General features: G+C 46.6%; 1 protein-coding gene across 1 annotated transcript in view; it reads left to right on the top strand.

Annotated features, from left to right (window-relative positions):
- C2H10orf90 (chromosome 2 C10orf90 homolog) overlaps nt 1-23,924 on the top strand; it is a 202,257-nt gene that overhangs the window by 136,646 nt on the left and 41,687 nt on the right. The window contains exon 3 of the mRNA XM_029932775.1: nt 6,800-7,922. Coding sequence (XP_029788635.1) covers nt 6,800-7,922 — 1,123 coding nt within the window. The remainder of the gene's footprint in view (nt 1-6,799; nt 7,923-23,924) is intronic.

Here is a 23,924-nt window from a genome sequence, read left to right as displayed (position 1 = left end):
ACCATTGTTGACTAAGACTTGTTACATTGAAGTATGCGATGTCTATTTAATTAGTCTTTTATAATAGTCACTGTCGACTTTGCAGCATCGTAGGAGAGTATGGTGATTGAATCTCAATTTTAAACCAAAATTAATCTGCTGGAGAGAGAGAGAGAATGATGCCAGGCAGCATTTTGAAGGTGGAGAAGAGATCACTGGTAATCTCACCAGCTAGTACACATGGTTACAACTGCAAAAAGCGTCAGTAGTCTGAAATAGGGAGAAAATTAGAGGTCATATTTATAAGACGATACGTCTCTGATTCCAGAGAATAAAGCACTCTGTACACAGTGGTGAATGTTACCGATGCCTCACAGACCAGGTCCTGGCTAACTGATGGGCTCATTCCATCCTTCCCATAATCCTGGGAAGGTGGTAGTATTATTGTACCCATTTTGCAGATGAGGAAACCAAAGCTCCCTCCAGTAGCTCCAGGAGTTGCCTTGCCCTGAATCTCCTAGCTCACATGCTGTCTGGCTCCATACCTTGCTCTAAAGGACTGGCCATAAAGGAAGGCTCATTCCAGTTAACACACCTTGAATATGGACCTCCCTGCCTGAAAAAATCATCATCCAAAGGGTTAGTGTATAACCTGATAGGCATCTGTTGTCTTTCCTGAGTGGATATTCAGCCATGAATTTTTGTAATTCTAAGAGGTTGTGGAATGATGAGAATCAATGTCTCATGACAGATTAAAGTAGCAAGGGTATCTGTAAAAAAAAATATATCTTTCCCCCAAAATGCTCGTCTTCGGTATTATCCTTTGGTTTAGTTCTGCATGTCACGAAGCCTGGCATTTCCTTCAGAGACCCCAGGCCCAAACTTCCACACAACGGAGAAAGGATGCTATTCTGGGTGCTGAGATCTAGTCATCAGCATTGAAAGCCCTCTCTATGCGGAAGCCCCGAGCTCACTGTCTGAAGATGTCAAGATGCCTGACTACAATTAATTTGTGCCCTGGGGAGCAAGAGCAGGGACCTCAGGCTGCAGGGAGGGAAATTAGTATGAGGAACAGTGGATCATTGGGAAGCATCCCTGAAAGGAGGTTCCTGGTTCAGAAGGGCAAGATAATGATCAAGTCGATTGCTGCTCTTTTGAAGAAAGAGACCAGCCGAAGACCTTGGCCACCTGATTTTCACCCTGAGCTGGAAAATTCCAGCATTTGATGTTAAAATTAATCAGTTTGGTTATGAGTGATACGGATCTTTGGGGCTATGTGGTTGGATCCCTATAACACACACACACACACACACACACACACACACACACACACACATGCGTGGTTGTTATCTGTAACAGAATGAAATAACTTCCAGAAATCACACCTTCTGGAGCGCCTGGGTGGCTCAGTCGGTTAAGCATCCTGCTTGGGCTCAGGTCATGATCTCACGGTTCGTGGGTTCGAGCCCCGCATTGGGCTCTGTGCTGACAGCTAGTTCAGATCCTGGAGCCTGCCTCGGAGTCTGTGTTTCCCTCTCTCTCTGACCCTCCCCTGATCGCACTGTCTCTGTCTCTCAAAAATAAATAAAAATCATAAAAAAATTAAAAAGAAAAGAAATTACACTTTCTAAGCCTCTGCTTTGGAATGATCTGGACCATCTACTTTGATCACATCAGTAGTGTGACTTTCAAATTTCCCTCCCTACTTTGAGCTCTGAAAGCCCGTCTCCGTGTGTTTGTTGTAAGGGTGCAGTGAGATGATGGAGAACTCTGAGCGGACGCCCTTCCTTTGCAGCTGCCATAAATCTCCGCCTCTCCTCCCAAGCCTGCGCAAGATTGATCACTTTCTCTTTCAAAATTCACCGAAGCTGTAGAAATGATATGCAGGCACATCTTCAACCAAGAGATTATTTAAAAGGAATGAAATATGGAGCAACATTTTCTTCTTTAAAAAAAACAACGTTTAAATTTTTCTGATAACAGAAGTAATGGCCGCTGCATCTAGACACGTAGGAAAATACAGAAAATACCTAAGAAAATATTTACATGTATTTCACTCCCTTTTTCCCATGCAGTTTTTTTACATGAAGCTATAATGTATATCAACTTTTATAGCGCTCTTTTATCACATAACATTCTATCACAGGCAATTTCCCATGGCATTTAAATTCTTTGTAATCTTTATTTTTAATTTCTCCGGAATACGACGCAGCTGTGTCTGCCATGATTTACTTAGCTGGTCCCATTTTGGAAGACATTTGGGTTCTTTCCAGCTTTTCACTGTTCTACATGACACTGCACCGAGTCCTTGGTTTCTTGTAAGTGGGTGGAGAGACCGTAGTTTCAAGATGGAGATGGAGAAAACTCCAATTCTTCCATTTGCCTTAAGATCGTCTTTCCCTACTGCTGCATGCCACAGAGGACTCATACATTGGGAAACACTTTTATATCCAAGACGAAATGCTGCTCAGTTGATGGACAACTTAGTGGTGGTGGTTCTGGGTCCACCAAATAGGAGTAAGTGTGCTTGCAGCTAACATGGCGGTGACCGTAGAGTGTATCCGTGCAGACATAGGGCCAGAGAATCCTCCGGAGAACATGTAGGCTGCAGAGCAGCCCTGGAAAAGGGAGGAATTGTCAAGTGGAGGAAAATAGAGACTTCAAAGCCACAGGTTGGATTAGATGCTTATCCTTTGGAGAAATAAATTGCTACAAGAATGGAAGCATCCCCATTCCAGTGGTTCAGGATCTGATGTCTCTGACCATCCGCCACTTATCTCTTTATGAGATGGTGCCTTTCTCAACGATATGCCTTAAGGCAGAAATGTAAAGTTAAAAACAGTCAATAAGATGACTATAACTAGGAAAGCAGTTACCAGCCCTACAAAATCACGTTTGAAACATTTAAAAGAAATCAATATCTTAAAGCAGCATTTATGAGAAAGAAAATGTACAAATGCGCGTATTGTGTGGGGATGGTCAGGAAATGGGTGATTTATTGCCAAAGCAGGACACAGTATCCAACGATTCATTCGACCTTGCTCTGACCTTGAACATTCTACTTTAAATGCAAGATTATTTTCTTTTCAAATCAAATCTTACATCAGTTAATCTTATTTTAGATAAAAGATACCTTTTCTCCCCAAAGCCATGTTCAGTTAACCCAATATAAAGAACAGATGGAGTGGCACCCTGGAATAGCTTCACTGGGAAAGACATTTGATGTGAAAGATGTGTTTGCTTCGCTGAAAAGTTGCTCTGTTTGAAGAGCAGTGGGCCAAGTTAGGAGCATCAAACAGCGCCTGTGTCGCATCTCATTCTGGGTTTCCCAGTTTCGGAAGAAGAGCTGGACGCAAAGTGGCGTATTGTGGTTTGTGTCCCCCCCAACTCCAAATGCACGTGTGAAAGTCCTAACTCTGAGTGCCTCAGGGTCTGTGTTTGCAGACAGACTCTTCCAAGAGGGAATACAGGTTCCACGAGGTCACCAGGGTGGGCTTTCCCTAATACGATGCCCTTGGAAGCGGAGGATATGAAGACACGGCCACGCACTGAAGGGAGGAAATGCAGAGATGCGGGGAAAAGAGTCGAAGGAGCCATCTCTGCTGACCCCTTGACCTCCGACTTCCGGCCTCCACAACTGGGACGAAATAAAATTTCTGCTGTTGGAGCCATCCAGACCGTGGTGCTTTGTTACGGCAGCCCAGATCTTTAAGAAGTTGGACCTCAACTTATTTAATGGATCTTCATGAGAAAATAGGACCCGACAAAGAGGACTTCCCATAAAAGTCTAGGATGTGTATTGATCGGCGAAGAGTACAGTGTTCCGGTTTTAATGTCTCTCAGTGTGTCCGTCGGGGCTTTGGTCAAAGCTGGGCATTAAACCCCCCAAAACACAGTAAAATTAATAATCGCAGTCCTGACAATTTGATCACCTGCTTGGTGTTATCTCCAGGCTGTTAGCTCCATGGGACCAAGAAGTGTCCTCGGCCTGGCATGAGCTAGATGTTCAATAGATATTTCTGATGAGTTAATGAAGGGTTTGATCATGACCCTATGTTATAATAACAGAATTTACATCTAAAAAGGTTTCCTTCATTCTACAGTCACGTTGACAGAATTGCAATGTATCGGGTATGTGATGGATTAATTCCATGTATGTAATTCCAATCAACACAAATGCATTCATTACAAACCCCCCTCATTCATCCATAGGTCTGAGTCCATCAGATACCCTCTGATTTCTGCTAAATCACAGAAAAGGTCATACCCTGGAGTTATAGAACACGTTCATATTTTCAGATGTATACTTTCACATCTGTCATTATTGTTGATATCCAAAACTCCCCAGTAAGGGAGAGATGGCAAGCGGACTTCTCTCTGGAACTGGATTTTAGCAATATTTCTCCCTCAGGAACAGCACCCCTCTGACACACAGAGTGATTCCCCAGCTTCAGAATTAAGTTCAAATTCGTACCATTCACTGTTGCTCTTCTTCATTGCATTTGCTCTTGTTTGCATTTGATGGACTCAGAGTCACAGTTGCACCTGCCAGGCCTGAGCTAATGAGATGGTGGCTGGTCCTCTATGCCATCCTTCTGGGCTTCTAGGACCTCCTACAGTGGCGCCTGCCACTCCCCCTGTGGCCCCAGGGTGTCCCTCCAGCGCTGGGCCCCAGGAGCTCTGAGTCCTGGTCTGGCATTCCTTTCACTATATGTGTGGTTAAAAACATAGCTTCTGAGGGGCACCTGGGTGGCTCAGTTGGTTAAGCATCTGACTCTTGATTTCAGCTCGGGTCATGATCTCCCGGTTTGTGAGATCGAGCCCTGAGTCCAGCTCTGTACTGACAGCAAGGAGTCTGCTTGGGATTCTGTCCTTCTCTCTGTCCCTCCCCCGCTCTCACAAAAGAAGTAGATAGCTTATAAAGGACAGCATAGCTTCTGGGTCTTACCCCCCGTTATCCTGTTTCACCTTATGTCTGGATAAGGGGAGGGAAGGGTCCAGAAGCCTGCATTTTTAACACTCCCCCCCCCAACACCAGGTGTTTTTTATGCAAGTGGTCACTGGCCCAAACTTTGGGAAACATTGCAATAAAGTATAAAATAAGACCAATGCAGCACGCGCTCCGAGATGCACATTTGTTTTTTCCTTCAGGGACTGTTGTCAGAGGAATTCCTAGTAGGGACGATTATACACTGGGTAAGGTGCACAAGCACAATTATTAGCAGCACTAAATTTAACTAAAATGGGAGGGACGTCGTACCGAGTCAGACTGCATGGGGTGGGTGCCGGGTGCCCTTCAGTTTCCTGCTCCGAAGAAAAGAAAATTTTGTGCTGTCTCATCACATCGTAGGAAAGAGAAAATTTTTCTGCTGTCAAACACAGGCGCTTCCCATCTTTTAAAAGTCTAGCAGTCCCGTGGTCTTTTCTTTTTTGTTTTTTAAATGTTTATTTTGATGGAGGGGGGCAGAGAGAGGAAGAGAGAGAATCTCCAGGAGGCTACTTGGTGTCAGCACAGAGTCCGACCTGGGGCTCGAGCTCACGAACTATGAGATTATGCCCTGAGCCCAAACCAAGAGTTGGGCGCTTAACCAACTGCAACCACCCAGGTGCGCCTCTGCTCACGTTTTTCAAAATGTGCTCTCCGGATCAATGACACCAGCCCCATGGGGGTGTTGTTTAAAATGCAGATGCCTGGGCCGTACCCACAGACCTAGAGAATCAGAATCTCCAGAGCCTGGGGGACGTGCCGTCGTGACATGCCGGGTGATTCTCCGGCCCCCTGGCACTTGGAAATCGCTGCAGACCTGCTGAGCAGCAATTAAGCCTCCAGGCTCCGCACACGGTGGGAATGGAGTTGTTACCGTACAACTTTGGGTCCTGTGCGGTTCCAGGCAAGGGTTCATTTGAAGTGCACAGAATAATGAGCATCAAAACGGGAGCCTGTGACCCTGCAGGCAGTCGCCCACGCAGCTTCTGCGATGTTCCCCACACACGCATATTAAAACCAAATCCAGGACGGAAGAGAGCCCTCTTCCCGGCGCTGACCTGGTTCGATGCTTTCTGAAATCTCAGCGCGTTGATTTAGACACAGATGAGCTGGTAAGGGAGCTTGGAACACCTTGGTCCGTCTCTGGACAGAAGCCGTGCCCCGGCCCCTGAGCCCGGCCATGCAGCAGAGTTCCATCTGTCTTGCTCGCTGTTCCTCCCCTTGCTGATAAGTGATTATCACGGTCGCTGTATTAGTCTCGGTAACTGTCCACCTTGGGTGTTTGCTTTTGTTCTGCTGTCTGGGCTTTGACCCCCCCGCCCAGGATGGCGTGCATGGGGAAGCACTGAATGACAGTCTGAATTAGTAAAGGGGGAGGATTGTGTTAGGGGGGTGGGGACCAGGCAGAGGGGGGCTCCGTGGAGGAGTGAGGACTCATCTGACTCATCTTCTGCACAAACTGGTGTCCCCAACTTCCAGCCCTGGTCCAGAACTGGTCCTGCCTTCCCCTGCCTTCCCCTTCCCCCTGCTGAGAACCTTGATTAGGCTTCTGGGCCTGGTGGAGGTGATTATCAAAATTTGATGATACCCAGGGACACAAACACGGTTAGATACCCAGTTCCCCAGTCAGAAGAACGATTCCAGAAGGTACAGCTGTATCATAAACGTATCTGGGTGTTCTGCCTTTCCAAGCGCACAGAGGTGGTGTCAGGTGTGGGGCAGATGGCCTTGGACCAGAACACCGTTCCCACGTCCTCTTGGCCCTTGAAAGAGAGTTTACTACCCGCATTACAAAGGACTGCTTGAGTAATTGCCATCTTTTCCCATTTGCAGGAGACTCTGGCATCGCGAAACACAAAAATGATATCATCCATAGTCATTTCACAGCTGATTGATGAGAATAAATCAAAGGCAAACCGGGACGCGCTGCCTGCGCCCTGCACACTTGCCCTGCACGCGCATCCTGCGCAGCCGCCTCGGGCGACCCGCAGCGGGGTCTCCATCAGCCGGGCATTCGCCCTCCTTCCCGGCCGGCTGGGCATCCAGACCCCCGCAGAGGAGCCAGCCCCTGACACGGAGCGGCCGTCCAGTGAGGAGACGACATGCAGTGGCCCCCAAAGGGGCTTTGCGTCCATCACCATCACGACCAGGCGCGTGGGCCCCCCAGCCGGTGCCCTGGCGTGGGAGGCCATGGGGGACCCTCTGTGCCCCAGGTGCACGGCCCAGGGCGCTCTGCTCAGGGACCCCTCGGCTCCGGCCGTGGGTGCCCATCCCCGTTGGCACCATCGGCCATTCGCCTACACAGAGGTCTCCAGAAACTTCTCTGTGGTGAGGCTGCAGCCTCCGGAGACCCATCCCCGGCTGTGCGAGGGTCACGAGTGCTGGGTCACCTGTGCGGACAGCTCAGAGAACAGTTTTCCTCCAGGGGCCCCGCCGTCCGGCAGGAGGCCGCTGGTGTTCAGCTCCTGCGTCCACCTCAGGGTGTCTCAGCAGTGCCCGAATGCCATTTACTATCTAGACCGGTCCCTCTCGGTCCCCGTGGAGCAGCCTCAACTCGCTGGCCCTAAAATGCACAGGTCGGTCCTGTCGCTGCACCTAAACTGCAGTTCGCACAGACTGACACCAGATGGAGTAGACAGCACGGCGAACGGAGGGTCCGGGAGCAGAGCCTTGAAGCCGGGGCTCAGCCAGGGAGACCAGAGCCTCCGAGGCCCCCGCTGGAGCCCAGGTTTGCACGACGGCCTCGTGAAGGAAAACCCACCTCTGGAGCAGGTGCGTTCAGGGCCCGGCGCCTGTCCTTGGAGTGGCTCGCCTCTGTTGGAAAATACGGACTCCTCGGATGTGGGGGCTCACCAGGTCACTGTAAGACAAGGGACAGAGGACTGTGCAGCTCGACCCACCAGTGATGGTCCCAACCAGCTGTCCATTCACATTCCTGGCTGGAGCTACAGAGCAGGTGAGGGACTCTCCCTCCTCGGGAGTTGGGGCCGCCGAGGACCCCGCAGTGGATCTGCACACGTGCTTTTGTAGATTGTAAGAGACCTTCCCTCAGAGTTTTGTTTCCGACGGTAGCGTGAGACCCTGTAGCGAGCAGGAAGCCGTAGCCCCTAAGGAAGTTCACTTACGTCCACATCGTTCCAAAACGGGGCGAAGAGGTCAAAGTTCTGTCCACTCGCAGAGGGTTTTGTTTCTCTGGTCTGAACATCTGAGTGTTTGGAAAACTGTAGTTCCTACCTTTCAGTCAGGTAGTTGGTACTTATGGATTGGTCTTAGAACCCCTGTGTGTGTGTAAGAGAGAGAGAGAAAGAGAGTATGTGTGGGGGGAGATTAGTAATTATGGGACATTTTCAAAAAGAGGCACACTGGGAATTCTACCTGCCAAATAGCAAAAACAAAAGTTTTCTGCTTCCTTGGTTGTTTTCTGGGGCAACTTGGCTAGAATTTGTTGCTATTTCTGCCATTGCCAGGGCGAGACAGAATCCCCAAGGTCAGCCGCCCAGGGCACCTTCACCTTTCCTGGGAGATCAGGAATCTGAAAGCAGGGCTTAGCCGCAGGCCAGATTTCTTTCTCTGTGTAAACTTCCAGTTTTCAATTCTACTTGCTGCGAGAGACTCTGATTTATGAATTAGTGACGTTCCACTTGGGGAAAATATTTAAAGATAATAGTAGTAAAACTGGAAATGCAGCATACGCACAATAATTTTATAGTGTAATTTTTGTCCATTAAGGGTTTCTTAATTAATAAAAATGGCTGTAAAACATTTTAAGCAATAATGTGCGTAGAAATGGTAAATGGTGTAATTAATTTTACCAAGAGTGTATATATTGAATGCTCACAGATTTTTAAGGCCATTCGACATGGCTTTCAGGTCGATTAGACCATTGCAATGCCTCTGAGTCTTACAGACTTACTGCAAAAAGTAAATGTAAGCCTCTCTTCATGTTGCAAAAATGGGCCTCAATCTAGTATTTGAGGAAATTGCTCAAGTCAACCACTTCCTCTTTCTTGTTGATATAGATTCAGGAAATGTACCATCCGCATCATTCTATGTCTGCCGCCCCCTCCCGCGAGCAGGTCCTTGTCTCTATGTTTTATCTCGTGGTGCGAAATAATCATTTGGATTTATGGCACTTTCACCAACGGATCGTTAAAAATCATTAGAGCGAGGTCTCAAACACCGATTTCAGAACAGAGGAGCATGAGCAGAGAGAATCCCCCCCAACTTATTTTTGGCTTTGGTGCAGCGAAGATACTTGATTTTGACTTTGTGGAATGACGGCTTGCATCACTGATGTTCTCAGGCAAACGGTGTGAATGAATTGCACGTCCCGGGGCCGACTTTCCTAGAGCCACGGCCTCTCTGGCGTTCCCGTGGAGGGTCTGGGAGGTTCTGAATCCCGTGGCCTCACTCGACCGTTTGAGGAGAGATATGCAGGGAGGCAGACCACCTCGTTTAAGATGCTGATCGCGTATTTTCTAGCGCAGGAAATGTGGACTCTCTGAGCCTGTTTCCACATCTGGGGAGCTAGAGAAAGGGGGGGCACTCAGTGTTCTGGAACGTCCCCTCTGGCTTGAAGAAAGCACTCTTCTCTCTTTTCCTGAGGTGAAATCTGTGAGGGAGGGTGTCCTTGTGACTCTGGGTCCCTCGGTCACCAAGCTCAAAGCCACAGAACCTTGAGCTGGCCATGTTGGGCACACGCCTCAGGTGTGTTCATAGGCACACGCGTGCATTCTCACACGCAACTTGCCCCGTACTTTCAGACTTTCTCACTCAGAAACTAGTTTGTGATGGAAAGTATGTCTTCCCAGGTGACAACGATGTGCTTCTTGTCCACGCTGTTGAATTTTTGCCTGAGAGTTATAAGCAAGACCCGTGGGCTGTCCCCACCCCAGTCCGCCGTGGGCTAACCTACGCAGCGCGTCGAGGGGGAGCTTGCTGACCTTCAGTCTTGGTGAAGCTTTCCAGCCTTATTGCAAGTGTTTTCTGACGGGTAGTGCTCATTAAAACTTTGAGGAGCTGTTTGTACTTCCGTCTGGCACCCGGATCCTGTCTGAGGCGTTCTTGGCAGCCTCCTGCGGCCCCGTTGCTGTGAGCGGTGTTCATATTTTCATGGTTTCTGAATCTGATTCTTTTTATCTGAAGGATCCCCAAGTCCCCCGGGAGCAATGTCCTCTCGAGCCGCCTTAGTGACATCCAGCCGCAAGGGGGGGCGCAGCCTGGGACAGTCTACAGAGGCAAGGCGGCTTCGCTTCTAGGGCTTAGCTCATCAGACAGGAAGTCTTCTGAATTGTATTCTAGAACAAGCCTCCCGGACCCACCCAGAAAGATTGCCGAGATTAGGGAAAGTGCGAGACTTGCAGCATTTGGTGCGGTGCACATAGGCCATGTCTACTGGGGCATCACATTCTACCAGACAGAGGGGACCTGTTCTCTTTCTAGGGGCTGGAGGCTTGGGGGCGGGCCCCTGCCTTGCCCTTCTCCTCTGTGCCTGGGTGTTTATTCCTTGCATCTCTGCTCTCGGGCGCCTCCTGCCAGCACAGCTAGACGACACCGCACCGCTCCCTGGCCTGCCGGAAGGAAGGCTCACGGTCATCAGCAGCGCTTCCTGCCAACATCCTGGGCGCTCGGCCCCGGCTGAGATCCGTCGTGTCCAGCACGCGGACCCCTTTGAACCATTCTGTACAGACAGTATCGCTATCCCTATTTTGCGGATAAGACCGATGAGTCTTGAAAATGGAATGATATGCCCAAGTCCACATGGCCATGAAGTGCTACAGCCGAGAACCGTCCTGTGCACTTGGCTCCCCCCGCACCCCTCCCCCAGCGGCAGCCCAAAGCAGAGGAGGTGGATCGGTTGGGGACCCTGTCAGTGGGGGTCCCCATCCTCCGCTCTCACCACGAAGGTGATGTTGGAAGACCACTCATGGACATACGGAGTAATATTAGTGTCTCGTGGCCAGAATCTAATAGGAGAGGGAACCACACAGTTCATTTCCAATTAAATGTAATAAACCACGTCATTTGGTAGAGTTAAAATTTATTGGCTCAGAACTCCTTCCCTGCCTGAAATCCCATTCTTCGTGGTGTTCTGTGGGTATAGGATATTGATCTGAGTACTTCTCTCTGTGCTGGGTGCTGCGTGCATGAAACAGTATTGACTTTGATACCTAACTTACGGCCAGTTTCACTTTGCATTTGTGGCCTAGATCCGAAGCTTTTCCCTGTTCCCAAGACATCCGTCGAACTTTGTTAGATGTTTTCGGAGAAGAGACGTATGCGTGCACTTTTCTCCGTGTGGCGGGGTCTCGGTGGTCTCTCAGCCGGCACCAGCCGGTGCTCAGGCTGCCGTGGCCTTGGTCTGAGAGGTCTCCGGTGGATCATCTGGTGATCAAAGCATCACTGGGGATCAAAGATGTGAGTGGCTGGTGGGGACTCACTGGGGAGGAATGACTGGATCCCTGCCCGGATCACAAGGCGAGGGCTGTGTCCCCTGCGTTCGGATGCTGTCATCTCACACATGGGCAGTGAGTGGCATTTATGTCGTGATGAACGCACTTCTATCACTCAAGGGAAAATGTCAGGCTACATGCGTACGTGTCAAACCTTCCAGAGAAATCTGCATTAGGCTCTGCTCCTTCAGTCCATGAGCACTGCTTCCTAGAGGAACCAGAAGACATGTGAGGAGCCCTTATTTTACATAATGTGATTTTTCTTGAATGATTGAGAACTGGGGTCTACAAACACGTTTTGGTAAAGGGCCACATGGTCTCCATAGCAACTACTCCGCTCCTCTCTTGTAGAACAAAAGCAGCCACAGACAAGGCCACGTACACGAGGTTGGCCATGTTCTAATAAAACTTTATTTACAAAAACAGGCAGTGGACCAGATATGGCCTACTGGCTGTGATGTGCTGACTCTGAATCACTCATCCTCCAAAACAGATGTCACCCTGAGTACCAGTCTTGCATGTTGGATCCTCTGGAGATCCGTCTCTGAGCTGGAGATCGGTAGGCATTTATTAGGGAGTGGCCTTGGCATCCATGGATGGGAAGGGGGAAAGGCAGGAAGGGGCAGAGGGAGAAGTCACACTGTGGTACAGTCGTAATGAAGGCTGTAGGGAACTCTGAATTTGGGATGGCCCATCCCAGTTGTTCTGAGTCGAGGTGAGAGGGCTGTGCCTTTATCTCCCCTGTTAATACTTTGGTGTATTTGTTTCATTGTTTTTTATGCATGTATATTTTTTCTTTGAAATAGTTGAGATTTTGCTACAGATGTAACTTCCCTCTGGGTCTCTGCCACTTAAACTAGATCATAAATAGTTCCTGGTATGAAGAGTACTTTACAAAGAAAATTTTATTGACGGAAAGGGTGTGTTTTATGGCCATATCATGGTTTTATTTATTTCTTTCTTCCTGGCCCTTCAAGTTATTACTCCTTTTTCACTTTTTGGAATAATATTAACATGAGCACTTGGTGTGTAAAACTTCGCTCTATTATTTCCTCTTGGAAAAAACCCTTTAACTGGAACGTCTAGATCAGAGAGTATCAATCCTTGCAATGTTCTTGAGGCCCGGCGCCAAATTAGACTGCAGGAGAAGCGTAGGTGAACGCTTCTCTTCTCAGCGTTGCAGAGGCCTTTGCTGTATGTGCTTGGCCGAGATTTGGTATCATTCTGCTGAGGTTTGCAAATTCCAAGCTGAAAAAAATCCAGCCTTGTGGTTTGAGCTGGTATTTCTGCAATTGCTGGTGGGTGTGCATTCTTCCGGCTTCTCACCTTGACCTTGGGTGTAGCCATCTGTGTGCCGCTGCCCCCTGCTGCCTTCTTTCAGTAGGCTTCACCAGCTAGACATTTGGGGCCAGATGATCCTCTGTTGTGGGGGCTTTCTGTACACTGTAGGCTGTTTAGCCACATCCCTGGTTTCTGCCCACTTGGTGCCAATAGCCCATTTGTTTGTGACCATTTTCTTCCTCTAGATAGTATGGTCCTTGAAGTCAGGATCCGGGTCTGAGTCTTGGCACTGACCGCCGGCAGAGAGCCAAGGAGTACAGAGCCCTTCCTCAGGACCCGTGTGCCGGGTAGAGGACATGTCATCTGGATGACCCAACAAAGCCTTGCTGATGTCAGGGTGACTTAGGGGCCAACTGTCTTGTCTAGTCATAGCAGAAACCTCTCTGGCCAGGAAAGGGTGGGGAGACATGTAAGATTTGCTGTCCAGCGGTAGGTTGTGAAAAAGTAAAGTGAAAACTATAGCATTCCCACTTGGTTTGGAAATTCAGGGGGACAGTTTCCAACTATTGTTTCTCTCCAAGAACTCAGTAAGTATTGTCATGGAACAACTTTATTATCCTTCAGATGGTCAAATTTAATGTTATGAGAGAAAACATATGGACAATGTTGCAAAAATGTTTTCAAGAGTTTTGTGTGTGTGTTTGTTCATTTAGTTCTTCTAAGTCTTGATGATATTGTATCATTTTCTCCATAATCTTGGAATATGATGTTCCGATCATCCCCCGGAGTCTACATGATCTCTAAAAGCTGATCATGTCAGCAACTCCAGCTGTCTTTATGGAAAAAAAAGGGCTTCCCCTCTGTTTCCTGAGTAAGTCCCTCAGTGGTATGAGTGGATTGTGTCCGCACCCCCGTGTTGTTTAGGAAATGGTCATTCTCATGGACCATTTGCTCAGGTTGGCCAGGGATCCATGAAGGGGCATGGACTCACAGGCTGTGGTGTGCTGATGGGATTATGGCTCGATCTGTTAAATTAGAAGGCTGCAAAGCTGCCCTCTATGCCTGAGAAACAGCGATCATCAAAGAGACCTAGCCAGAAGACTGTGGGTGTGGGGGTGAGACCCCCTGGGTTTCCGTCCTGGCTCTGCTGGGTGCTGACCTCATGTCCTGAGGAGCAGTGGCGTTGTGAGGGTGCAGGGGAAGCTCAGGCTGTTTTGTCATGATCTGGCCCCCTCGGCACCTTCTGAGCTGTCTGCAGGAAATCCACATCGACGTGATCTTGGAAAAAAAAGTGGTCATGGCAGTGAATTCTGTAAGGAAAAGTGGTCCAGGTATAGATGACCCTGGCAAAAAGGGGAAGAATGGATATGAGAAATGGGGGGAGGGGTTAGCTCCTTTCGCTGGATGAGTTTTGCTATTTGCCCCATTATCTTAACACAGAAGCTCAGAGCTTTCTAATAAAATGTAACTTTATTGTCAATATTACCAACTAAGTTTGGGGAAAGGAGAGATCGGTAAGGATGGTAGGGCCAGCATGGAAAGCCGACTTACGCCACGTCATCCCGGTCGTGCCGAAATTGTTCCCAAGCGGTGACACGGCGTCCTTTACTTCCTGGGTCAGGTCATAGCCCCACAAGGGCATTACTGTGGATGAAGCACCCAGTTCACACGGTGGGGGGGGGGGGGGGGGGGATCATTCTGCGGATCAGATGGGGCGTGGGGGCTCCCATCGGAGTGTGAAGACTGCGTTCTTAGCCAGAGGAGGGCATCAGGCACACCAGGGATCCTTTCTTCAAATGCCCGCCCTGGACTCCGTGCTGGAATCCGGTGTCTCCCCGGTTAAGATCTCTTTGCTGGAGGATGGAGGGGAGGGAAAATAATTTTCCTTCCAGCCTTCTAAGTGCTTCTTGGGGCCCCTGTAACAAAAAGGCAGATTAACAAGAGAAAGCAAATCCGTTTATTAACATGTGTCCATGGGAAAATGGATGCCGGGACATCTCCAGGGAAATCCGACCAGGAACGGTGGCTTGGGCTCCCACCTTGTATAGACCTTCAACAAGAATGATGACTGTGAAGAAATGACAGGACAAAAGAAAGCAATTCAGGCTTCCAAGGTGGGCACAGCAGGACGGTAGATGCTTGGGAGGAGCCCAGTCACAGACAGAGACAGAAGAGGGCTGACGTCTGTTGTGTCAGAGCCCCCGGCGCTCTCTCCAGGCTCATCGGTCTACATTTGTCTCCGGTGATTAACTTCTGTCCTTCCTGGTGGCGAGGGGAGGAGGGACATCTTTGTAAATTTATGTCCTGCTTTTGGGCAAATAGGGAGAGCACAGAGAGCTTTTCTTCTCTGTGCCTTTTCGGTGCTTTCTGCTCAAAATAATCGTCATGCAAAGTGGCATCTTGGCATCTTTGGGGGTGGCCTGGGCCGCTACCCTTCAGTTCTGCATAGAGGACAGCACACCCCTTCTATTGTCCTCCTTGACTCTCTGCTCTCTGACGGGCGGGTGCCGGGGACAAGTGTTCCCTTTTACAGTTAGCAGCTGTGGATGAAGCACCCAGTTCACACGGTGGGGCGGGGAGTCATTCTGCAGATCAGATGGGGCATGGGGGCTCCCATCGGAGTGTGAAGACTGCGTTCTTAGCCAGAGGAGGGCATCAGGCACACCAGGTCCTGCTGTGCCCACCTTGGAAGCCTCCCAAATGCCTGCCCTTGCTCGCTCCCATTTTTGTGATCCATGCCCTGTAGGGACAGTAAAACTCCGAGTCTGGGTGCGGAGTATATAAATTGGCCCATTAGGTCATACTTGTCTGTAGACTCAGACATTAAAGACAAAGCTACAAAACTCCAGATTTTCTTAGTTGAAACATTTGGACACAGGACCAGATCATTTGGACGCTTCTCTACAGCCGTCTGTCTTCATTATGCATTTGGTGTGTTGTGTCATTAGCCCACGTTAAGCAGGTGGATCATTTACATCAGACGATGCCGTTTACGTGGCCTCACACAGACTGACACCTCCCCACCTTCCCCGTTTCCAGAGCTGTGCGTCTTCTGAGCGACTCTTAACCTGTCTGGGCATTTGGTCCACGTAGGCCCTGACGTGTCTCCTTCCACAGTACCAGAAAATCCAGATGACTTCGAGGCCCATCACTCATAAATATGCAGAACCTTATGGAAACATCTGGTGTTCTGGCTTCGTGTCATATCTTTCCCATGGACAGATATTGGCTGAAATGAGGGGGAACATTTGTACTTAAAATAATAGTTTTACTTACAACCTGCCCCCTCCTTGGGCGGGGGCTGCATGGAAGACCCAGGTTGGTGTGTACTCAGCAGATGAAAGACTTCCATGTTTGACCAAGACGGAGGCTTATCTGATTTTGCGTAAATGTGGACTACGTGGAGGCGATTTTGACCGGAGGATCTTGCAGATGGTGACAACGGGCATTGAGGTCCTGCAGCCCCATGGGACATCAGACCATGGTGTGTGAGACCCCAGCCAGCAGAGTTGGGGAGGGGTGGTCCTTAGAACTCCTGGACTGTCCCAGGTTTGTACATTGGGGGGTGTGGCTTACCCAGACGTCAGGGAGAATTTGTGTTGCTGGAATCAGTGTGACCATGCGCATCGGCATTGTCTGCGCCCCCAACCCCTCGGCTGTGGGCACTCCTGGGAGCTCCGTGCTTCCGCCCGGGTCTCTCGTCTGTCACACAAATGCTTAGAATAGGCTGCAATGTCATGTTTCTCCTTGAATTCTTCTGCTTTAGTAATGTTTTCTTTCCCTCTGGTTAAGAAAATGCACATAGTGAAAGTTAAAACACAGACCAGCAGAAAGAGGAAAATAAAAAGCAACCAGAACCCTGCTACCCCCGTGTGACATCATCACGAATGTTTCAGGCGATTTTCCCAAATAGATTACTTGGACCTGTTTGGAGATACAGCAAACTTTTCTTTTTCTTTCCAGTCCTTTTAACAGAAAGGGGAACCCCGTAAAACATTATTCAAGGAGGCTGCTCATTGTCAGCGTTGGACTACGAAGCTCCTTATCATGTCCTTCCTCAGTCCCGTTAAACACGCGATGGCCACCCAGGCTTTCTATCCAGGCTTGGCTCGATTTGCCTGTTTGAGCTGTCTTTTTCCTTAAACCTTCTCGTTAAATAGATGATTAACATTTTTGTAACAGTGTGTCGATAAGAGTCCTTGTATAGAAATCTTTGTGGGCATTTTGTATGATGTCCTTAGCCCAGTTTCCTAAGAACTCTGGGTGAAAGGATGGGCACAATTGTAGATCCAGGAGAGCCAATGCCGCAGGTGTATAGCGCTACATGAACTTACCAGCGTCCCTGAACACACAGACACTCTGTATCCACATTACAAAAATTTCCATGCCATTTTAATAAGTGGAAAATGGTATTTACAATGCATTAATGCATATTAAAATTGTTTTTAATGTTTATTCATTTTTTGAGAGACGGAGAGAGAGCGCACTCAGGGGAGGGGCAGAGAGACAGAGAGACAGAGAATCTGAAGCAGGCTCCAGGCTCTGAGCTGTCAGCACAGAGCCCGATGTGGGGCTTGAACCCATGAATCGTGAGATCATGCTCTGGGCCAAAGTCAGACACTTAACCAACTGAGCCACCCAGGTGCCCTGTATTAATGCATATGTTTTGGTGGTGAACTTTTCCCATGTGATACACCTCTATTTTGTGAATTACCTGTATATTTTCTTTTTTTTAATTTTTTACATAGTTCATTTATTTTTGAGACAGAGAGAGACAGAGCATGAGTGGAGGAGAGGTAGAGAGAGAGAGAGGGAGACACAGAATCTGAAACAGGCTCCAAGTTCTGAGCTGTCAGCACAGAGCCTGATGCAGGGCTCAAACCCATGAACGGTGAGATCATGACCTGAGCCGAAGTCAGCTGCTTAACTGACTGAGCCACCCAGATGCCCCTACCTGTATATTTTCTTTGGCCTCTTTGGTCTTCTGTCTTTTGAATTTTTTTATGTTAAAACATCCTCGTGTTTTTAATGTTATTTATCATAACTTTTTAAACTCTGAATTTTGAAATGATTTAAATTAACAGAAGAGTTTCAAAGCCCGTACAGAGAACTCCTGTGTCTCCCATATATTAGCTTCCCATTATGTTACCCCTGACGTAATCGCAGCGCCTTTCTCTAGGATTTTCTCAACCCTGCCTCACCCAGCACTCTCGGCCTGGGGGCTGGGAGATTCCCGGGGTGGGGCCGTCCTGTGTGGTTCAGGATCTGAGTGGCCTCCTGGCCTCCCCTCTCCCTAGCTGCACAACCAAAACCGTCTCCAGATGTTGCCACGTGTTCCCCGGGGAAGCAAAATCACCCACAGTTGAGAATCACTGACCTAAACTGCGAAATCGATATTGGCCCAGGGCTGGTAACTGCACTCCAGACTTTATTCCGATTTCCCCGGTTTTTCCACTCAGATCCTCTTTCTGTTCCAGGATCCCATCCAAGATACCACGTTGCCTGTAGTCATCGTGTCTGTTTATGGTAATTTTTGACATTCAGGAGTTTTTATTATCTTCCTCAGCCTTGGTCGCACTGACAGGCTTCAAAGACCTCCCCTGCCTTATGGTCCTCTCCGGCTCCTTTCTTTCCGTCTGTAAAATCTCTGCATGCATTTCCTCAGATGGCGGAAGCCTGGGCTCTGTTTTCCCTACACGGGTTGCCAGTTGTCTATGGACTATTGATGACATAATCCATCCCTCTACTGGCTGGAAACGCCAATCCTATATTGAATTTATGTTTATACGAGGATTTCCCTGACTCATGCAATTTCCTTCTAGAAATTTCCATGCCGTTTGAATAGTATGTGACTCACAGAAGCTGCTCTCTTCCCACCTGGTGATTTGAACGATGGGGACTCTTTCCGATACTCCTAAGTGTAAAGTCCTGTTGGCATGTGACGTGTCCCTCTACTGTAGGGCCAGGTGCAGAGAGGTGCTGGCTGCCCTCGTGCTTTGTCCAGTTTTCACTTTATGTTCTAAGACAGCCCTCTCGGTCCGACCGCACACTCTGTTGTTTGCTTTTAATCAGCTCTATGCAGGTTTGACTCACTTACCTTAAAGGGCACATGTTTAACGTAGGTGCCCATGTACCCCCCACCACAGTGGGGTATGGAGTATTTCGCCTCAGAAAAATATTTGGCTGCTTTCCAGTCTTCCGCCTGCCCCTGGGGCCATCTTCCTTCTGTCTCTGTTCTAGAATCTATATAAATTGAAGCAGTTTAGGCTTTCTCTGTGGACAGTTTCTTCCACGTAGATGAATGCTTCCAAAATTCTTTCATGTCACGGCATCCATCTTGAATTTCTCTTCACGATGTTTTGTGCTTTTCATGAAAAGATCTTTCCTATAGTTTGTTAACTGTATCCCTCCTTATTTCACATGTTGAATGCTACTTTATATGGATGATAGCGATTTTTAAACATTTCATTTCCCTTTCTCTTACACATAGTCATATGATTGATTTCAGTGTGGTGACCTTGAATCCTGCAGTGTTGTTAGAAGCACTTAATAATTATAGTAGTGCTTTTCGTAGATTCCCTAACATTTTCTGTGTACACAATAATATTATGTATGGTTGAAAGGGTTTTTTTTCAATCTTAACACTTTTCAGAGAGAGCGTGTGGGTGAGGAGCAGAGAGAGGGAGACAGAGAATCTGAATCAGGCTCCAGGCTCCGAGCTGTCAGCACAGAGCCCGATGCAGGGCTCAGACTCACAGATGGTGAGATCATGACCGGAGCTGAAGTTGGACGCTTAACCGACTGAGCCCCCCAGTCGCCCCATATGATTGAAATTTTACTTGTTTTCCCATCTTGATGCCTTTACTTTTTTTCTTGCCTTATTGCACTAGGTAAGACTTAACAGTAAAACATGGACCAGCAGCCCCAAGGGTGAGCATCCTTGACCTCTCAGTCCCTTGTTAGCTGTTTTAAAAATCTAGATGGATAGAAAGGTAGGTAGGTGGGTAGATTCTATCAACCAGGTTGAGAAAGATTCACTCTATTCATAGTTTTCCCTTAATTTTTTTATTCTGCTGGACCATACATAACAAAACCTACCATCTGAACCCTTTTTGTGTGCGCAGTTTTGTGGCATTAAGTATATCCACGCTGTTTTGCAGCCATCACGACCATGTATCCACAAAACGTTTTTCATCTTGCAAAACTGAAACTCTACCCGTTAAACACGAATTCTCCGTTCCCTCTCCCCCAGTCTCTGGAAACCACCATCCTACTTTCTGTAGGAATTTGACTGCTCTGGGCACCTCGTGTAAGCGGAATTATACAGTATTTGTTCTGCTGTGGCTGGCTTCCTTCCCATAGCGTGGTGTCTTCCAAGTTCGTCTGTGTTGTAGCCTGTGTCAGAATGTCCTTCCTTGTCCATAATGCCGAGTAACAGCCCATTGTACGGATGGACCATTATCTACTCATCTTGTCAGTGGACACCACCTTTTGACTGTTGGTGTACAAACATTCCTTCGAGTCTCTTGCCTTTCATTCTTGTGGGTGTATGCCTGCCGAGAGGTCGAATTGCTGAATCATGGAGTAATTCCGTGTCTAAGTTTCTGAGAAGCCACCACACCATTTCCCACGGCGGCTGTACTGTTGTGTGTCTCCACCAGCAAAGCAGAAGGCTTCTCATTTCTCTAGATCCTTGCCCATATTTGTCATCTTCTGATTTTTGGGTGACAGCCATCCTAGTGAGTGTGCAGCGGTATCACATTATGGTTTTGATGTGCGCTTTCTTAATGATTCCCTAGTGATTTGGAGCATCTTTTCGTATATCTATTGGCCACCCTTATGTCTTTGGAGAAATGTCTAGTCCTTTGGCCGTGTTTTATGGGTTATTTCATTGTTTGTCTTCCTAATTTGATAAAAGCTTTTGTTACTGTTCAATACTGACATGCTTTGCATGTACCTATTGGGACAATAATAGGGTTTTTCTCCTTTATTTTGTAATATGGGGAATTACATTACTTTTCACGGTGAATTAACTATATATTTCCAGGTTAAAGTCTATTTAGTCATGCTGCATTATACTTTTAAATATAAATATATTTATGATATACATTTACATTTATGATAAATAGGTTTTATTTTAAATACACAAATATATCTATATATAATTAGAAATAAATATATTTATGATAAATATATCATAAATAATATATTGCTAGATTCTATCTGCTAATGCATTTAAGAATTTTTTACATTTATGTTCTTAAGGAACGTGGTATGTCCTTTTCTTTTTTGAAATGTTTGGTTTTGTGGTGCCTTGCCAGCTCAGTTGGTTAAACATTCAAACCTACTATCAGCACAGAGTCTGCTTGGGATTCTCTCTTTCTCCCTCTCTGCCCCTCCCCCTGCCCCATAAGTAAATAAACTTAATAAAAAAGAAATGTTTTGGTTTTGGTATCAAGAGAATACTAGCTTTAAATTTTTTTAATGTTTATTTATTATTGATACAGAGAGAAACAAAGAATGAGTGGGGGAGGGGCAGAGAGAGAGGGAGACACGGAATCCCAAGCATGCTCCAGGCTCTGAGCTGACACCACAGAGCCTGACGCAGGGCTCAAACCCACAAACCGTGAGATCATGACCTGAGCTCACATTGGAGGCTTAACCGACTGAGCCACCCAGCCACCCGGGAAAATACTAGCTTTGTACAAAGAACTGGGAAGTATTCTCTTTATTTCTGGAAGAGACTTGGAGGGCTGATATTATTTCATCGTTTAAGTGTTTGGTAGAAACCACCAGTGAAGTCATCTTGGCCTGAAGTTTTCTTTGTGGGGAAGCTTTAATTACAAAATCAGTTTCGTTAATCATTCTATGACTAGTCAGTGTTTCTACTACTTCTGGAGTCTCTTTGGTAATTTGTATCCTTCAAGAAATTTGCTGTTTCATCAAAGCTATTGAAATTATTGCCATAACGTTTGTAATATTTTGTTACTATTTTTGGATCTGTAACGATGTTTCCTTATTTATGTCTGGAACTCATAATTTGTGTCTCCCCCCCCCATCAATCTAGCACTAGAGATTTATCCGTTTTGTTGCTATTTTTCCAAAGATCTAGGTTTTATTCCATTGATTTTTTTTATTGTTTGTGAATTTTCTGTTACACCGATTTCTGCTTTTCTCTTTATTATTTCCATGTGTCTGTTTGTCTTAAATTCGCTCTTCTCCTTTTTCATTTTTTAGCCTAAGGGGAAGGCTTAGATCACTAGCTCATATCAAATATTTTCATATAATTATTTCAAGATATGGATCTCATTCTAATCCTGATATATGTTTTACTGTAATTTAGTTCAAAATATATTCTGCATATATCTACCAATATCACTCTGTTTTATTATCTTCATGATATTTAATATCTAATAGGGCAAGAATACAATCCCTACTCCTTTTTTTTGGCAAAATATTATTAGTTCTTCTTACTTATTTTAACTAGAAAATTTAGACCATTTACACTTATTTTTTAAATATTTATTTCCTTTGAGAGAGACAGAGCAAGCATGCATGTGAGCAGAGGAGGGGCGGAGAGAGAGGGAGAGAATCCCAAGCAGGCTCTGAGCTGTCAGCACAGAGCCCGAGGTGGGGCTCAAACCCACCAACCAGGAGATCATGACCTGAGCCAAAACCAAAAGTCAAACACTTAACGGACTGAGCCACCCAGGTGCCCCATATACACCTATTTTGGTTACTGGTATATGTGCATTTATTTCTACCATGCTATTTAGGCTTCCTCTTTGTCCTGCCTGCTCGTATTTCTTTCATAGCCTTGCAATGAATTCCATTCTTCCTATTCTGTTTTTTTCTCTCCTATTTGGAAGTGGTGCTCTTTATTTCTGTTCTTTCTTTGACCAGCTGGAAATTGTAACGTGAACTTCACAAAGCTGAAAGTGAATGTTTTTAATCCTCTCTGAAACAATGTAGAAGCTTAACTCCCATCACCCCCTCAGATCAGTTATTATGTCTTAGTTTTAGTTTTTTTTTTATGTCTTTTATTTATTTTTGAGGGACAGAGAGAGAGAGCGCGAGCACGGGAGGGTCAGAGAGAGAGGGAGACACAGAATCTGAAGCAAGCTCCAGGCTCTGAGCTAGCTGTCAGCACAGAGCCCGATGCGGGGCTCGAACCCACAACCGTGAGATCATGACCTGAGCCGAAGCCGGCCGCTCAACCGACTGAGCCTCCCAGGCGCCCCTGTCTTAGTTTTATTATATGTTATAATTCTGTCCTCTTTTGTGACTCCTGCAATCGAATGTTACTTTTAAACAATTAGTGTTGAATTTACCTCATGTTTACCACGGCCGGGGCTTCCCTTTCCTTTATGTATGTCCGATCTTTGCTGCTGATACCAATTTCCACCTTCCTAAAATACATATTTTAAATGTCCTTTTTGGGGGTACATCCAGCTGGAGGGACTTATGGTGGAAAACTCTCCACATTTGTTTGTGGACAGGGAAAGTGGGAATTCTAGAAACGTCTTTATTTCATTATATTCTTGAAAGAAGACTTCGCAAGGTATAGGCTTCTATGTTTATGAATATTTTCTCTCTGTCCTTTGAAAATGTTATCCCAGTGCTTTGGGCTTCCAGTTGGAGAAGCAGCTGGAAGTCTAATTGCTGACTCCTGTATCTTTTTTTCTTTTTCTTGAGCTGTTTTTCAGATTTTCTGTTTGTCCTTGGGATTATGCTTTACCATGATGTTGTTAGATGTGGATTTCCTTTTTGTTATTTTCACGATTTCTTGTGCTTCATGAATCTGATGGTTCTTTTTATTTGTTCTGGAAGTTTCTCGGTCTTTTATTTCTTCTCCTTCATTTCTCCTATTATCTTCTCTCTGTTCTGATCAGATGGATTTTATACTGTCTCATTCCATCTTTTCTCCTAGCCTGTGTTTCACCATTTCCATTTATTTGACTCTGTGATGCAGTCATTAAACTTCTTGGTAGGTTTGTATTCCACTCCGCTTCTTCTGTTTTTAGTGCTATCTAAATTCATCTGAGTTTTAAATTTCAATTAGTGAGATTTTCATTGTGGGGAGTGCTTTTTAGTTTGGTTTTGTTTCTTGTTGTTGTTTTAATCACTCTGGTTAAGTCTATAGTCTCTTAGTCCTTACTGATAATTTTCACTAATTCTTTTACTCCTTCACACATAACAGTTTCTTTTTTATATGCTGTGTCTGG

This window comes from Suricata suricatta, chromosome 2 (genome assembly GCF_006229205.1).
Source record: "Suricata suricatta isolate VVHF042 chromosome 2, meerkat_22Aug2017_6uvM2_HiC, whole genome shotgun sequence".
In the NCBI taxonomy this organism is placed as follows: domain Eukaryota; kingdom Metazoa; phylum Chordata; class Mammalia; order Carnivora; family Herpestidae; genus Suricata; species Suricata suricatta.
Note: the sequence above shows the minus strand (reverse complement) of the source record. Positions and strands in the feature narration are given on the sequence as shown.